This window comes from Pyrus communis, chromosome 5 (genome assembly GCF_963583255.1).
Source record: "Pyrus communis chromosome 5, drPyrComm1.1, whole genome shotgun sequence".
NCBI lineage: Eukaryota > Viridiplantae > Streptophyta > Magnoliopsida > Rosales > Rosaceae > Pyrus > Pyrus communis.
The window spans coordinates 1088645-1107207 of record NC_084807.1 but is presented as its reverse complement, the minus strand read 5'-3'; the positions used below and the strand labels follow the sequence as shown (position 1 = coordinate 1107207).

The window sequence follows — 18563 nt, the reverse complement described above, 5'->3', positions numbered from 1 at the left end:
CACAAGTTCTGAATGGTTAACATATTCTATCCCTTTTCCACAAGTTACGGCAAAAACAGATTTTGTTCGACTAGGGAAGTTGAAAATTGGGGTCCATTTGAAAGAGGAAATTTCAACCTCAATCCAATATTTTTATGATTTCACATAATATGGCATGCTTATTTATGGAAGGGGATCATCTCCTGATCTCTTCTACCAAATCCTTCCCATCAATCGATCTGGACCCTTAAAATTTGATCTAACGGCTAAAGTTATTATAACTTTTAAAATGGGCTCATGTTTTTAGCTGTTGGATCAAATTTCAAGGGTTCAGATTAGTTGATGGGTAGGATTTGGTGAAGGGGATCCCTTATTTATGATTCTTCAATTTCATGCGCCTACTAAAACATGATATGCTTTATTTATAGAGAATTAAATGAAGCCCATGCATTATGCGCGTGTAAATATAAAAATTTTAAAAGGAAAATGTATAGAAAAGAGAAAAAGTGGGTTTTTTAATTTATTTTTAAATTATAAATGCTACGATGATATATAGGCGATGTTTGAAAGAAAAAAAAACATCAAAACTTACTTTGTATGAAATTACATTATTGCCCCAGATTCCTAATCAACGTTAGAGAACCAAACATTATAGATTATTCTCCTAGTCTTTTCGATTTCTCTAATAATATGGTAAGCTCATTGGATCCATCTCATCCTCAAAACTGAAAAAAAAAAAAAAAAAAAAAAAAAAAAAGAGTTTCGTCTTCTTTGTCTGCATTTCCGACTTCCTCTCTGCCTTTTTCTTCGCCCCCCCCACCCCCCCCCCCCCCCCCCCCCCACAACAAAAAAAAAAAAAAAAAAAGCCAAAACACTTGAAGATTTTATTTTGTTGTAGAATACCAAATTGTCTTTTGATTGACAAAGAGCATTTTGTTAGCCAGTAGTTTAGGTGAGAACAGGAACAATTCCACGACCTCACTACTAGTCTAATAGTTCTTCTTAATTAACTCAATATTTTAGCAAAATTTCAAATCCTTATGTTTAAATCACTCCATCCACATAGACCCCTAATTTGTTAACAAAGAAACAATATTCTCCGGCCAAAGATAAACTAATGAAACAAGAAGCACTTCAAAGAAACAAATTGACCCGTTTTACACACCATCTAAAAGATTATGGTGGTGACAGAAAATTCACAATCGAAAACTCAGTAAGCAAAGCGAAAATGAGATAAAATTCTTGTTAATAGCTTAGAACAGTTCAATACTTTAATTTGATCACCGTATCCTTATTCCCGGATAAAACTATTGGCATTTAAACTCTTTCATGAGACGTAAATGAGTGAATTTTCAGGGTCGCATTTCATAGTCTTGTTTATTAGCAAGTTCAATACACGAATTTCCTCATTTATCATACAATTCAAGAGCTTAAGATCTTTGACTACTCAGCTTTATGCCCTTCGTGCCTAAAGAGACGATAGAACAATGACAACAGCCAGTGCCAAAAGATATCAACAAAACTATACTATATTTTCAAACACCAGCTTCCCCTCCCTCCACCACACAAACTATATTATATTTTCATTTCTCAAAAATTATTATTAAACTATTAAACTTCAGAATCAATGGAGAAGGAATCTAATTCCGTTTTTCCTCAAAAAATATCACTACTAGTCTAATAGTTCTTCTTAATTAACTCAATATTGTTGTAAAAATTCAAATCCTTGTTTAAATCACTCTATCCACATAGACCCCTAATTTGTTAAAAAAGAAACAATATTCTCCGGCCAAAGATAAACTAAAGAAACAAGAAGCACTTCAAAGAAACAAATTGACCCATTTTACATACCATCTAAAAGATTATGGTGGTTATAGAAAATTCACAACCGAAAACTCAATAAGCAAAGCGAAAATGAGATAAAACTCTTGTTAACAGCTTAGAACAGTTCAATACTTTAATTTGATCACCGTATCTTTGTGCCCGGATAAAATTATTGGCATCTAAACTCCCTCCCGAGATGTAAATGAGTGAACCTTCAGGGTTACATTTTCATAGTCTTGCTTATTAGCAAGTTCAACATACGAATTTCTTCATTTATCATGCAATTCAAGAGCTTAAGATCTTTGACTACTCAGCTTTATGCCTTTCGCACCTGAAGAGACGATAGAACAATGACAACAGCCAGTGCCAAAAGATGATCAACCAATTATCCCGTTTGGGTTTAGGTTCTGGGGTTGGTCCGAAAATTCCCTTGTAGATTTCTTTTTGTTTCTGATAAACAACCTTGTCGTGTTCAGCAAGCAGACGTAACTCTCTTGCAATAGCTGTGTCTTTACATATGCCATTCCCCTTTAATTAAAGAATAACTCGAATGATTAACACACTCATTCCCATTCCACTTTAATTAAAGAATAACTTGAATGGTTAACACATTATATCCCTTTTCCACAAGTTCTGAATGGTTAACATATTATATCCGTTTTCCACAAGTTAAGGCAAAAACAAATTTTGTTCGACTAGGGAAGTAGAAAATTGGGGTCCATTTGAAAGAGGAAATTTCAAACCTCAATCCAATATTTTTATGATTTCACATAATATGGCATGCTTATTTATGGAAGAGGATCATTTCCTGATCTCTTCTACCAAATCCTCCCCATCAATCGATCTGGACCCTTAAAATTTGATCAAACGGTTAAAGTTATTGTAACTTTTAAAGTGGGCTCATGTTTTTAGCTGTTGGATCAAATTTCAAGGGTTCGGATTAGTTGATTGGTAGGATTTGGTGAAGGGGATCCCTTATTTATGATTCTTCAATTTCATGCGCCTACTAAAACATGGTATGCTTTATTTCTGGAGAATTAAATGGAGCCCATGCATTATGCGCGTGTCAATATAAAAATTTTAAAAGGAAAATGTATAGAAAGAGAAAAAGTGGGTTTTTTTTTATTTATTTTTAAATTAGAAATGCTATAATGATATGTAGGCGAGATTTGAAAAAAAAAAAACATCAAAACTTACTTTGTATGAAATTACATTATTACCCCAGATTCCTAATCAATATTAGAGAACCAGACATTATAGATTATTCTCATAGTCTTTTCGATTTCTCTAATAGTATGGTAAGCTCATTCCCATTCCACTTTAATTAAAGAATAACTTGAATGGTTAACAGACTCATTCCCATTCCACTTTAATTAAAGAATAACTTTTAATTAAAGAATAACTTGAATGGTTAACACATTATATCCCTTTTCCACAAGTTCTGAATGGTTAACATATCCTATCCCTTTTCCACAAGTTACGGCAAAAACAAATTTTGTTCGACTAGGGAAGTAGAAAATTGGGGTCCATTTGAAAGAGGAAATTTCAAACCTCAATCCAATATTTTTATGATTTCACATAATATGGCATGCTTATTTATGGAAGAGGATCATTTCCTGATCTCTTCTACCAAATCCTCCCCATCAATCGATCTGGACCCTTAAAATTTGATCAAACGGCTAAATTTATTGTAACTTTTAAAGTGGGCTCATGTTTTTAGCTGTTGGATCAAATTTCAAGGGTTCAGATTAGTTGATTGGTAGGATTTGGAGAAGGGGATCCCTTATTTATGATTCTTCAATTTCATGCGCCTACTAAAACATGGTATGCTTTATTTCTGGAGAATTAAATGGAGCCCATGCATTATGCGCGTGTCAATATAAAAATTTTAAAAGGAAAATGTATAGAAAGAGAAAAAGTGGGTTTTTTTTATTTATTTTTAAATTAGAAATGCTATAATGATATGTAGACGAGATTTGAAAAAAAAAAAACATCAAAACTTACTTTGTATGAAATTACATTATTACCCCAGATTCCTAATCAATATTAGAGAACCAGACATTATAGATTATTCTCATAGTCTTTTCGATTTCTCTAATAGTATGGTAAGCTCATTCCCATTCCACTTTAATTAAAGAATAACTTGAATGGTTAACAGACTCATTCCCATTCCACTTTAATTAAAGAATAACTTTTAATTAAAGAATAACTTGAATGGTTAACACATTATATCCCTTTTCCACAAGTTCTGAATGGTTAACATATCCTATCCCTTTTCCACAAGTTACGGCAAAAACAAATTTTGTTCGACTAGGGAAGTAGAAAATTGGGGTCCATTCGAAAGAGGAAATTTCAAACCTCAATCCAATATTTTTATGATTTCACATAATATGGCATGCTTATTTATGGAAGAGGATCATTTCCTGATCTCTTCTACCAAATTCTCCCCATCAATCGATCTGGACCCTTAAAATTTGATCAAACGGCTAAATTTATTGTAACTTTTAAAGTGGGCTCATGTTTTTAGCTGTTGGATCAAATTTCAAGGGTTCAGATTAGTTGATTGGTAGGATTTGGAGAAGGGGATCCCTTATTTATGATTCTTCAATTTCATGCGCCTACTAAAACATGGTATGCTTTATTTCTGGAGAATTAAATGGAGCCCATGCATTATGCGCGTGTCAATATAAAAATTTTAAAAGGAAAATGTATAGAAAAGAGAAAAAGTGGGTTTTTTTAATTTATTTTTAAATTAGAAATGCTATAATGATATGTAGGCGAGATTTGAAAAAAAAAAAACATCAAACTTACTTTGTATGAAATTACATTATTGCCCCAGATTCCTAATCAACATTAGAGAACCTGACATTATAGATTATTCTCATAGTCTTTTCGATCTCTCTAATAATATGGTAAGCTCATTCCCATTCCACTTTAATTAAAGAATAACTTGAATGGTTAACAGACTCATTCCCATTCCACTTTAATTAAAGAATAACTTTTAATTAAAGAATAACTTGAATGGTTAACAGACTCATTCCCATTCCACTTTAATTAAAGAATAACTTTTAATTAAAGAATAACTTGAATGGTTAACACATTATATCCCTTTTCCACAAGTTCTGAATGGTTAACATATTCTATCCCTTTTCCACAAGTTACGGCAAAAACAAACTTTGTTCGACTAGGGAAGTAGAAAATTGGGGTCCATTTGAAAGAGGAAATTTCAAACCTCAATCCAATATTTTTATGATTTCACATAATATGGCATGCTTATTTATGAAAGGGGATCATCTCCTAATCTCTTCTACCAAATCCTTCCCATCAATCGATCTGGATCCTTAAAATTTGATCTAACGGCTAAAGTTATTATAATTTTTAAAATGGACTCATGTTTTTAGCTGTTGAATCAAATTTCAAGGGTTCAGATTAGTTGATGGGTAGGATTTGGTGAAGGGGATCCCTTATGTATGATTCTTCAATTTCATGCGCCTACTAAAACATGATATGCTTTATTTATAGAGAATTAAATGGAGCCCATGCATTATGCGCGTGTAAATATAAAAATTTTAAAAGGAAAATGTATAGAAAAGAGAAAAAGTGGGTTTTTTAATTTATTTTTAAATTAGAAATGCTACGATGATATATAGGCGATGTTTGAAAGAAAAAAAAACATCAAAACTTACTTTGTATGAAATTACATTATTGCCCCAGATTCCTAATCAACGTTAGAGAACCAAACATTATAGATTATTCTCCTAGTCTTTTCGATTTCTCTAATAATATGGTAAGCTCATTGGATCCATCTCATCCTCAAAACTGAAAAAAATAAATAAATAAATAAAAAAGAGTTTCATCTTCTTTGTCTGCATTTCCGACTTCCTCTCCACCTTTTTCATCTCATCCTCAAAATTGACCCGTTTTACACACCATCTAAAAGATTATGGTGGTGACAGAAAATTCACAATCGAAAACTCAGTAAGCAAAGCGAAAATGAGATAAAATTCTTGTTAATAGCTTAGAACAGTTCAATACTTTAATTTGATCACCGTGTCCTTATTTCCGGATAAAACTATTGGCATCTAAACTCTTTCATGAGACGTAAATGAGTGAATCTTCAGGGTCGCATTTCATAGTCTTGTTTATTAGCAAGTTCAATACACGAATTTCCTCATTTATCATACAATTCAAGAGCTTAAGATCTTTGACTACTCAGCTTTATGCCCTTCGTGCCTAAAGAGACGATAGAACAATGACAACAGCCAGTGCCAAAAGATATCAACAAAACTATACTATATTTTCAAACACCAGCTTCCCCTCCCTCCACCACACAAACTATATTATATTTTCATTTCTCAAAAATTATTATTAAACTATTAAACTTCAGAACCAATGGAGAAGGAATCTAATTCCGTTTTTCCTCAAAAATATCACTACTAGTCTAATAGTTCTTCTTAATTAACTCAATATTGTTGTAAAAATTCAAATCCTTGTTTAAATCACTCTCTCCACATAGACCCCTAATTTGTTAAAAAAGAAACAATACTCTCCGGCCAAAGATAAACTAAAGAAACAAGAAGCACTTCAAAGAAACAAATTGACCCGTTTTACACACCATCTAAAAGATTATGGTGGTTACAGAAAATTCACAACCGAAAACTCAATAAGCAAAGCAAAAATGAGATAAAACTCTTGTTAACAGCTTAGAACAGTTCAATACTTTAATTTGATCACCGTATCTTTGTGCCCGGATAAAACTATTGGCATCTAAACTCCCTCCCGAGATGTAAATGAGTGAACCTTCAGGGTTACATTTCATAGTCTTGCTTATTAGCAAGTTCAACATACGAATTTCCTCATTTATCATGCAATTCAAGAGCTTAAGATCTTTGACTACTCAGCTTTAAGCCTTTCGCACCTGAAGAGACGATAGAACAATGACAACAGCCAGTGCCAAAAGATGATCAACCAATTATCCCGTTTGGGTTTAGGTTCTGGGGTTGGTCCGAAAATTCCCTTGTAGATTTCTTTTTGTTTCTGATAAACAACCTTGTCGTGTTCAGCAAGCAGACGTAACTCTCTTGCAATAGCTTTGTCTTGAGGTGCAAATTTGCATGCCTCTAGAAAGTCTTACCGCGCAACATCTGTCTGCCCAAGCTCTGCTCTGGCTTTTCCTCGCCTAAATAGCGCTTTGACGTTTAGTTTGAACAACATGATGAAGCATAGGACCTAAAATTCGACTATTAACTGAAGAATTGTGCCCTTGAGCCTAGAAATTTTCACGGGTCCATACTAAGAACATTTTCATTTTCTACGGCAATCCAAAATGGCAGGTTAAAGTGAATGAATATTGAAACTTTTGGGATGCAGTTATGCTCACAAATAAACCTCCAAACCCAACTTTCTAGTGTCTAATGATGAATAGCACAATCGCTGAACACACAAAATTAGATGACTTTCTTGTGATAGCATTACACTTACAATACTGCATTGTCCAATGGCTTCTTCATAACGCTTGCGCTTTATAAAAGACGCTGCCATGTTAAGGTGGCATGGATTTTTAACAGCCAAAGCCACGTCCCTGTACTTCCCAAACAACTGGAACATGAAGTTGTCACCCATATACGCTATAGCCTGAGAAAACCCACTAGAATCTTGTCAGAGAGGAAATACAAAAAAGAGACTGGACAACTCAAAAGCTCATCAGCCATAAATAAAATATGTAAGCATTACAAGCGCGTAACCATTTCATACCATTGCATTGCCTCCTCTAGTTTTTACTCTTTAAATAAAGCATTTCCATTCATCCTTCTTCTATCTGCTGCTCCAATCCTTTCCTCCACAGTCATGTCACTCTGAGCTTACCCCGATGAAAGGCAAAACCCACAAATATACATGGTACTATATTACCGAAGCAAATCCCTGGAAAAGAGATTCTGAAACTTCAATTGGTAACTACTTGGGAAGACATTTGAAAGCAAGTGAGGAACTTACTTCTTTGGTTTCATCAAATCCAATAAGTTCAACTTCATATGATATATCTGCCAATGGTGGAACATTCGGAAAAGAAAAGCTCCCTTCTTTCCCATACCCCGACTCCCAGCCTACATGTAATAGGGCATGCTCTCCAGATTTCATGCTGGACACCCCAACAGCCAAGCCAGTCATTTCTTTTTTCTCTGTTGCAGTAACAAAAATACACTACTAAGAAGAAGTCCATTCCATTGAATACCCCTAGATAATGCTTAAATGCTTATGGACCCAAATAATCTGGAATGACAAGTAATTACGAATTACAGAGAATAAAAGCAATAAAGAAATCACAAACTAATTGCAGACTGAACAACGAACATGCCAGAACTCGTTTGCATATACTTTGTATATATAAAAAGTAACAGACTACTCGGCAAGGCTAATACCTTTTCCTAAAATAATTTCAAGTGGTCGTTGTTCATCCCATGTGTCTTCAAACTTGTGTCCCGTGCTCTCAGTCCATGCCCTGTAAGGTACTATCACACATATGCCAATCACTCAGTGATTGAAAAAACCAGAGTAAAAATTCACTGCAAGATATTTCTACATGTATCTTAGGCATCCCTTTTATAAACTTTAATGCATGCACATTTAATTCTCCCATATACATACACAACTTTGTGAACGTGGATGTTGTGTGTCTGTTTGCAAGCCACAAGCTCATTCATGTCTTACTCCCATCCCATACTAACAAACACATGCACACATAACAATTCTTAGATTTTCAACTAATGTACACAGCACAGCACTACCAAAAAGGAAACCACTTGACACTTACAGAAGCATGTTGAATACTTGGATGGTATTTGACCATGACCTTCCTTAATGATTTGATTTGTGACTTTCTCGTGAAGGATTTCCACCTTAGAATCAACTTTTGGGGGCCATTAGCATCTTCTGACACGAACGAAGGTACCATGTTCAGTTACTGTTTCATTTTCACCATCTTGACCTACAAACAAGATGAAAAGATGAGTAGTAGTCTATATTAAAATATGATTATTTGGAAATCTAACTCACTCATACGCAGAGGGGAACGACAATCTTCCCCTTTCCCTTGCACATTATACAGGTACTACATAGCTGCCATCCCCACTTGTACTACATGAGTTTTGGAACACAGGATTTCTGAGTTACTCAACATAAAAGCATTGAGGAACGATGAATCAGTGTACTTTGTCTTAATGTCTACCTTCTCGATATACAAATTATTTCTGAAATTTTATCAATTAGTCAATAAAAACAATAAGTTTCTGGCTCAATAATGACCGATAGAAGAATTGTTCTTGAAGAAAACATCTCCATGTATTCATTTAGTCCAACTAAATCACTGGAAACCCCGCTTATCAGGTTAATTTTACATTTAATTGAAGCTGAAAACCTACTACGAGTCTAAGATTTGACATATATTTGCTTTTACAGAAACCGAGTGTAGCTGAAAGATTTGATTGAGCGTAAAAAGTGTGACTTAATACTTGAACTGGAAATTAAAGCCAAAAATATGAATAAACATACCAAGTAGTTGACTTTCCTGCTCAGCCTGCTCCCGAACATCCTCCATTACTTCAAGCTTCTATAATCCAATGGGTCTTCTCAAAATTCTACAAATACCCAAATCAAAGACGCAAAATGTAATGCAATTGGATTCGAATTCAAAAACAAAAATTAGGAAGGGTTTCGTTTTCTTTGGAATTTTCTCGGGAAACAAACTGAAAACGGAAAGTAGAAAAGGGAAGGAGTGTGTTATGTAGTTCTCATTCCTTTTTCCTTCTGACACATTCTTGTTAATTTCTGTCAATTAATCTTCCTCAATTCATTCGATCCGACTGTCGTAAATTAAAAAGGTGTATAAGAAATAAAAATAGATATGTGGATATCACACCCCAAAGGAAAAAGCAAGAGAGTAATAGAATCGGAGTAGGATTCTCTTAACTCTTTTTTTCCCTCTCCTTCCATCCTCTCTTATTTGAACGGTTACGGTTAAGCCACGTCAATATCTTATTTTAATTTTTTATAGCAAGAAAAAGATAAAATAAGAGAATGTGAGGAAAGGGAATGGAAATGGATGAGAAGAGGAGGAAAGAAAATCATAGTCCAATAGAATCTGTATTGTGTTTTGTTTCCAATGATCGAAGAAGATTCTAGAGAGAAACAAATTAATTAATTCATTAAGGTAGTGCTATCACATATCCATTTTACCTCTCACACACATCTTCATTTTCAACCATCGGATTAAATGAATTAAAGTACCAATAGCCAAAAATTAATAAGAGTATGCGAGAGGTAAAAATATGTGCGTGAATATCACTTTCTTTAATTAATTAATCTTTCCAGTTTAAATCTCTTGTGCACAGCCATTAAGTATTACATTCTAGTGATATTACTCTTCACTTCTAAATGAGAGATCTTAGGTTATTGGGCTAAGCCTATTTCCCCACTCTCGCATCCCTTAGTGCAGATAATATTATTTGTTCAACAAAATCTGTTGTGCTCAAATAGCCTTTGCCCATCCACCCTCCTTTATTTGATACATTTGGACATGTTCATGATGACGGTCTATTTATTTGATACATTTAGACATGAACGTAGGCAGCTACCCCTGCTCAACTCTTTTTATCATGAAAAATGCTCCAACTAAAACTATAAATTATCAGTATACTCAGAAATAAAGTCTTAGTCAAAATACACAGTCACATTCTATACTGTTTTTACCCTCATCCTTTTGAGCATGTCATTTTGCCATTAGCTAATAACTTACAATTTTAGTGTTCTAAGATCAGTATCCAAAATTACGTTGTTGGACAATAAGTTGCCCCACTAGAATAGTATTTGATGTGTTATAAAGTAAGGAATCTTATCTAGACTAGTTTGAGTGTTAAGTCAAACATTGTTAATTGTGATGTAGAGAAGATCTCTCCTTATCTTATGTAAGGGATAAAAAGGATGACGCCTCTTGTATCCAAATAGTTTTAGGTGAGGTTCGAGAGGGTTCCTCCTAAGCCTATAAATATGTGTGTATTCTATGTAAGTAGGCAGACTTGAATGGAAATCGGTTCGTTGTATAAACTTCTTACGGAAATCGGTTCTTTGTATAAACTTCTCTTCTTGAGCAAATATCTTTGTTTGAGTCATCCTTGGTAAAGATCCTGATTAGAGTAAAGCCTTTAGTTTTGGTGGTATCATGTAGGTGCCTCAAACATGGTTATCCTCAAAGCTTGTGTATTCCTTCTTACTCAAATTCTTAGTATGCTCTGCAGTTGTAGCGAAACTTCGAAAGCCTGATCGTTTACATCATAACTGAATCTCAATAAAGTTCTTTCCTCTTTTACACAAAATTAAGTAATTTTTATACACAAATTAACATGCTTTCACTTCACACTGAAGGTACGAAAATGAAATTTACTTATTTCACATCTTTATACTTTACATGAAATTTTTTTCCCGCACATTTTCTTTTTCACTAGTGAATGGTTGGGAAGAAAAATATGTGTGGGTAAGCAAAACTCTTACTTTACAATATCAAACATGTAAAGCGAGGGAGAGACCAAAAGACGCATAAAATGAACCTCCCTATCAACCATTGATGAATAAATGAATGCAGTCGGTCAGTAGAGATATGAAGAGAAACCAAGGCTGGCTGAATCGGGAGCAACACAAACTTGTTGCAGATACAACTGTCGCTCGCTCCATTGTTGTTAACACTCAAATTTCTTACGTGCTACAAAGGCTATCGAACTTTCTCTACACGGATCAACAACCTGCAGCCTTTAAAAAGTTATCGTAGGGGCTTGATGCCAGTAGCTGAAAGTGTGGATAGGGTTGATACTCAGTTATGCAAAGTATCGAAGAGCCATTGCCAACAGATTGGTTGAGTGAAATAGCACTTGATTCAAGGAATGGATTTCCACTTTGCGGTCCCAGATGGTTTTCGGAAACTCAGAATATGCTAAAAACACAGTATGCATGCAATGCAAAATAAAAGGATTGAATTTATAACTTTCCCATATAGTGTATGCTAAAGAAAATACCGTAGGAGTGCCCAACGGAACAACAGATAGAGTTTCCTTTTCCTGGTTGCAATCATTAGAAAATCTAATCAAACTTTCTTGTCTCTGCTGGGAAACTATAAATGTCGACAACTTCTGCTGCTTCCTCATTTGAATGGCCTCACACTGGCCAACCATTTCCATGTAAGGCATATTTGTAGCAACTGAGACTGATAATCTTCCAACTTGATGTGTTGTCTCCAAAACCTGCACACGAATCGCTCTCTTACTTAGCACAATGTTCGACTTGATGTAATGTCCATTGCTTTACTTATTTTCTGTCTGGTTTCTACAAAGGCCACAAACCAGCAACAGTGTGTGAGCGGCCTCACTTACCGACTCTAAAAGCTGATCAATGCTTATTATGCTTAAACTTTCCACTGCAACATTTGTACCAGGGTCGATTTGATTTTTCTATAGTAGAAGGTGACCTTAAAGCATCCTCATCACCTTAAGGGCTGGTTTGGTATTATTGTGCTTTAAAAAAAAATTGCTTCTACTATGCTATGAGAATAAGCAGCTGTAAAATAAAGTAGCAAAGTGTTTGGTAAACTTTTTTGTAAAAATGCTTTTAAAAAAAAAAACAGTATTATAATGTTTGGTAAACTTTTATGTAAAATAGATGTGAAAAAAAGCTGATTTTTCAAAGTTAAGTTTTGCAGCTTCTTGTTTTTGGTTTTTTTTTTCATCCAAAACTCTGAAAAAAAGGTGAAACTGAATGTTTAACAAACACAAAAATAACTCCCAACTTTTTTTTATACCGGTTTTTCTTAGAATCACTTCAGTACAACTTGACTAGTACGGTAAAGAGTAGAAATCAAAGTTCTAGCCATAACCGTAATGTTAGACATGTTTTCTAACATCACGGCCATCACGTCAAGAACAGGACCATCTCCTACCGGCACAATATAAGAGCAATCAAACCAACCCTGTGAGACTACTTGTTCCATCTTTAAAGAAATGTACAGGATGTTACCATCACCTTATGTGTCAACTGCACAAGGCACTCACCTGCTGCTCCTTTTTGTTCTTTAATTATTCTTTAATCAGTTTCATCCTGTCAAAGTGCTCCGCAAAACAGCCTGGCATCCAACCCAAGCCAAGCAACAGACCAGCCCATTTCAGATAGACCCAGAGGCCGGCCTATTTGGCTGGCGTGTGCAACACACTCGTGACTGGGCGCGAGTAGGAGACAAGGGTGCAGGCGGCGGGGCTCGCTTGTCAGCCCACATGTGTTCACCCGGATTAGGGCTACGTAGCCCTCCTCAGTGTCGTTGGATTTCCAACGGTAAAAAAATTTTAAATTTGACTTTTGAAATGGACCGTCCGATCACAGATTAACAGTCCATGTTTTTTTCACCAAAAAAAAAAAAAAAAAAAAAAAGAGGCCCAACGGTCATAATTTTGACCATTGGCCTCGTGACAACTCGTTGGCTGTTGGATTTGAATATTTTTCAAATCCAACGATCCAGATTAATTAACAACATCAAAATTTATTAAAAATTATGAATATTTTTTTAAAAATAAAGAAAAATTTAAATTTTTTTTTTCTTCTATAAATACCTAACTCTCATCTTCCACCTTACACCACATTTCAATATTTTCTACACTTTCTACATTTTCTACATTTGAATATTTTGTACACTTTGAGAGAAAAAATTGACTTTGTGAAAGCTCATTGAAGATGTTACGTTGTGTGAATGTTGGGTTCACACTACTCATGACCCGATTACGAGTAATGAGATGGATAAGCGAGAAATGTGGAGTAAAATTAAACCTACTCTCAAGCCTTTGAAAATGATCATTTCTTCTGTCGACTACCAACACTCGCTCAAATTATTGCTCTCAAGCCTCGTATTGGCACCGAGGTTAAAAAAACACTCAGGACAAACAGTTTATTGAATTGCCTAGACCAACCAGACAGTAAGAATATTCTGACGAAGTAGGTCGTAGTTAATTATGAAGGGCATTTATAATTCCTCCTATTAGTTCTATCTAACAATTTTTAATCTATTTCTTAGTAACTTGACCTCAATTCCTTGAGACTTAGATATCCCTCTTACCCAAACATTTCAATTTCTCAATTGCTCAAGGGCAACCTCTACATATACCAGAAGGAAGTTCTCAACGACTAGTTTTGTCGCATTTTCATATTCGGACGAAGAAGTGTTTTGAATATGGCTGCTTCTCCATGGTTAGGATCCTTCAGTAATATAGTAATTAGCAATAAACTCAAGCTATTGGTCGGACCCGGAGGGAGGATAAACTTGACATTATACTATAAATTTGATACAAAAATCAAAATTTAAGGATTAAAATATCTGGAGCGCCGAGTACTCCGGAGCACCCCTTGGCATTACATGTGTAAGAGGCGACCTTGATTTGCTTAATCAAAGACAAGAGGGCTAAAAAATATTCTACCATCAAAAGAAGACAAACACCTAAGAATGAAGATCAAAAGTTGAATATATTAACAGAAGTTACAAAAGCCATGTTACATAGAAGTCAGAAAGCAAATCTGAAAGCTCATCACCGACGGCAGAAGCGGCAAAGAGGTAAGTACCTACTACTTCCCTCATGTTTTTGAAGCTTCACGCATCAGACCTTTTGGCCACACCAACAGTAATGAAATTTCTTGTACATAAAGTGTTGTATACAACCCTACTCTCATGTTTGTGAAATGTTGTATACAACGGTTTATTTATGAGAATTTCTCCAAGGTGTTAAAAGTTTAAGCATGAGAGTGTATGAATCGAAGAAGGAAGAAAGAAAAATCACAGAAATAGAGATAGTGATGGATGCTTCTCTTTCTCTCTGCAAAATCACAGAGGAATGTTTTCTTTTATTCTCACACTAGCACACACAATCGTGCACTGCATAACGGTTAGTTATGCTAATGGAATCTCACCATTACATCAAAAGATCTCAGCCGCACATCTAGCTGGATTCAAGGTGATTCATCCACGTCACTTAGACAAAATTACAATATGAGCCCTACACTTGGTAATTTTAACCATAGTGAATACACAACTAAATGCAAGGCTTATTTCTACTAACTTAAAATCAGCTCATGGCTTATACACTAACGTTCCCCTTGAAGCTTTGAGCTGATATGACTGCAAGCTTATCTTTGAGATAGTTGAACCTCTCCTTTGGCAGAGCTTTAGTAAAAATGTCTACCACTTGTTCTTTGGTAGGACAGTAGACCAAATCAACAATTCCTTGCTGCAAAGCATCCTTGATGAAGTGATACCTTCTATCAATATGCTTCGTCTTTTGATGAAATACTGGATTCTTGGTTATAGAGATTGCAATTGTATTGTCACACTGAAAAGGAGTTGCTTCAGTTTGCAACTCTCCAAAATCCTCCGGAACAAACCTAAGCCATATAGCCTGAGCTGTGGCTTCTGATGCACTGATGTACTCTACCTCTGCAGTTGAAAGTGCAACACAATTTTGCTTAATAGATGCCCATGAGAAGACTCCACTCCCAAAGGAAAATGCATAGCTTGATGTACTTTTGCTATCATCAATTGAACCTCTCCAATCACTGCCACAGTATCCAATCAGTATTGCATTCTTCCCCTTTTCATAATTCAGTCCATAATTTAGTGTTCCGTTGACATACCTAAGCACTCTCTTGGCAGTCCCATAGTACTTATTTGTAGGGCAATGCATATATCTAGCAAGTAAGCTAGCTGCATACATCACTTATTGCCTTGTAGCATTAAGATATAACAGACTGCCCACAATCTTCCTATATTGCTCTTCACTTGCTGGGCCGCTTCCATCTTCTTTGCTCAATTTGTCAGTAGCAACAAGGGGAGTACAGACAGATTTGCATTCACTTAAGCCAAACTTATTCAATAATTGATGGATGCTTGTTGGATACTGTGACACATGTATCTTAATTGATTTTTAGTGAAATGAGTCTTTGATTTTGTCAGGTATGCGGTTGTCACAGGCTCGAATCAGGGGATTGGATTCGGAACAGTTAAGAAGTTGGCAGCAAATGGGATCATGGTGGTGTTAACTGCTTTAGATGAGAAAATGGGTCTTGAAGCTATTGAAATTTTGAAAGAGTGTGGCCTCTCTGACCTTGTGGTTTTTCATCAGCTTGATGTAACGGATCCTGCTAGTGTTGCTTCCCTAGCAAATTTTGTCAAAACCCAATTCGGGAAACTAGATATCTTGGTATGATTCGAAACCATTTTTATAATCAAACTTCCTGTTCTGAATAAATACTTTCTTTTTTGCCAATTTTTTCGTCTGTGAATTTTAAAATTTTTAATGAACGGACCTCATTCGCCAACTCTATATGATACTAATATTTCAAGCATATTATGTGTACCCTACTGAAAATTTTCACTTATCCACTGTGTTGTAAATTTTAACTGAGTCGCTTCGTAATTCAGCTTAAAATAAGACAGAAAATCCGTAAGTACGATGAAGGGTCTTAATATTTTGTTGGGATTGAACAAAGATGAAATGTTTCGGAACTTCCACAGGTAAACAATGCAGGGGTTAGAGGAACCATTGTAGACCCTGAAGCTTTCAGAGCTGCTGTAGCTTCTGGTGTTGGTAGGGTAAGTCTCGTTATTCACTATTTAAAATCCAACTTATCTTGAGTTTTCAAAATTTGGCTTTCAGTTTTCAGTTTTTGGTTTTACATTTTTATTTTCTGAAAACTGAAAACTGAAATGGTTAAAAGATGGGTCCTTACATTGTCAAATTTGTAGGTTGAGTAGTGCTATCCACACACCCATTTTTACTTCTCACACACTCCTTTCAATTTTTTGTCGTCGGATCGAATGAATTGAAAAAGATGAGTGACCAAAAATTAACAAATGCGTGTGAGAGTTAAAAATGGGTGCGTGAAGAGAACTTTCCTTATAGGTATGGCTAAGTGCCATAAATCTTTCATTCAAAAATGCACAATGGCAAAATGAATTCTTTCCTTTCCTTGATGCAGGATGGTGTAGGAGTCAATTGGAGTGAAATAATGACTCAAACGTACGAATTAGCTGAAGTATGCGTGAGAACAAACTACTATGGTTCCAAGAAAATGACCAAAGCACTGCTTCCCCTCCTCCAGCTATCTGATTCACCAACAGTTGTCAGTCTTTCTTCTGGCATGGGATCGTTAAAGGTGCGAAGATTTTTCATACTTTTGGCATCTCATCATATTTCTGTTTCAAGATCAAATGTCTTCCATAATTGGGAAAACTGAAATTCTGTTGGCATGCATGTTTTGTTTCAGCATATCCCAAATGGATGGGCTAAAGGGATGTTAAGTGATGCCGAAAAACTCACTGAAGACAGAATAGACGAGGTTTTAAGCGAGTTTCTAAAAGACTTCAAAGAAGATATGCTAGAAACCAGAGGATGGCCTGCTTCCCTCTCTGCCTATATACTCTCAAAAGCAGCCATAAATGCTTTCACGCGGATCATGGCCAAGCAGTACCCGAATATCTGCATCAACTCTGTAAGCCCTGGATTTGTCAAAACAGATTTGAACTTCAATACCGGAATATTAACAATAGACGAAGGTGCTGAAAGTGTTGTGAGGCTAGCAATGGTAACAAATGGCAGCCCTTCTGGCCATTACTTCTATGAACAAGAAGTCTCACCCTTTTGAGGATAACGGAATCTTTCAATTTCATGGAATAAATATCCTTTTTTCTGTATGCAATGATGAGATAATAATCTTTGAATTTTCGTAGACGAACAATGTATCCTTAAAAAATTACTATGTTCTTGTTGCTGGAACCTGGTGATCAGCCACACCTTGCAAAACGAGGTGTGCAAGCTTTTTTCTGTATGCAAGTGAATACCTCTCCTTGTCTCTGTTATGCTTCACTCAATGATGGCAAGCTTTTATTCTGTCATTGCTTCATACCTAAATCCAAAATAAAAAGACTAGTTTTGGTAATGTTTAAATTTTATATTGGCACATCAAGTTAGACTTTAGCGAGCCAAGTTGGCTAGAATAGGTGTGCATCCCTCCCTCTCTACAAGTTAGTTTGGACATCAAATTATATGAGAATACATGTGTATAATAAGTTCACTATCTATTTTTATTATTATTTTTTATGATTGATGAAAGCTTCATTGGTCATAAATAAGAATTTTCATCCACAGAAGCAACATCTGTTCTGTAGAAACACTATCTACCTTTATTAAATGTATTATCATATTTCTAGTTCTCTGTTGTGAGTTTGAGTGAGTCTAAATCAGAAAATCCTTAAAATTAAACTCACACACCAAAAGATAGGTTTATCATCATCATCATCTCTTTCTCCTTTCTATCCAGATCTTCCGAACCAAATATAATGAATAAAGAAAAAATTAACCTTAGGCGTGATTTTCGGTTATAAAATTTCAATTTGAACTAAGAAGAAATATTATTTTTCTTGTTCCTTTTGTTGGCAATGTATGGGATGTGAGCAATCTTAGGCCAGTCCTCACCTGTTTCTTTCTTGCACCTTTCGCTTAACATGGGGAACCTATATATTTGCAATCTATTTAAACAGGGGAGTCCACGAGTCCCTTCTGGCAGTGAAGTTAGATTAGGACACTCCAGGATGGTCAAGATAGAAAGACGGGGAAAAGAAGGCAACGGCATATTTTCCGTTGACGAAGAAGAAGAAGAAGAAGAAGCAGTGTTATGAGTGTGCGCCC

The 18563-nt window shown here is 35.4% G+C and overlaps 1 protein-coding gene and 1 long non-coding RNA gene across 2 annotated transcripts; one reads left to right on the top strand and one right to left on the bottom strand.

Moving 5' to 3' along the window:
* Window positions 1-7578: 7578 nt before the first annotated feature.
* Window positions 7579-9530, bottom strand: LOC137733941 (uncharacterized). The gene is made up of 4 exons (XR_011068555.1): window positions 9352-9530; window positions 8615-8788; window positions 8223-8302; window positions 7579-7982 (listed from the first exon to the last, which is right to left on the bottom strand). It is a non-coding gene; the product is annotated as an uncharacterized lncRNA (long non-coding RNA).
* Window positions 9531-14370: 4840 nt separating this feature from the next.
* On the top strand, window positions 14371-17726 carry LOC137733936 (short-chain dehydrogenase/reductase 2b-like). Its single transcript, XM_068473160.1, has 4 exons — window positions 14371-16076; window positions 16391-16468; window positions 16855-17031; window positions 17143-17726. Exons 1-4 carry the CDS (start codon window positions 15903-15905, stop codon window positions 17518-17520), a joined length of 807 nt encoding a protein of 268 aa, XP_068329261.1. The 5' UTR covers window positions 14371-15902; the 3' UTR covers window positions 17521-17726.
* The last annotated feature ends 837 nt before the right edge of the window (window positions 17727-18563 follow it).

Bases quoted from the DNA above. Each gene is read 5' to 3' on its own strand.
- LOC137733936 (XM_068473160.1), top strand. From the start codon at position 15,903: ATGGTGGTGTTAACTGCTTTAGATGAGAAAATGGGTCTTGAAGCTATT. The intron at 16,469-16,854 runs GTAAGTCTCGTT...TCCTTGATGCAG, and splicing joins TAGCTTCTGGTGTTGGTAGG to GATGGTGTAGGAGTCAATTG. The intron at 17,032-17,142 runs GTGCGAAGATTT...GTTTTGTTTCAG, and splicing joins CTGGCATGGGATCGTTAAAG to CATATCCCAAATGGATGGGC.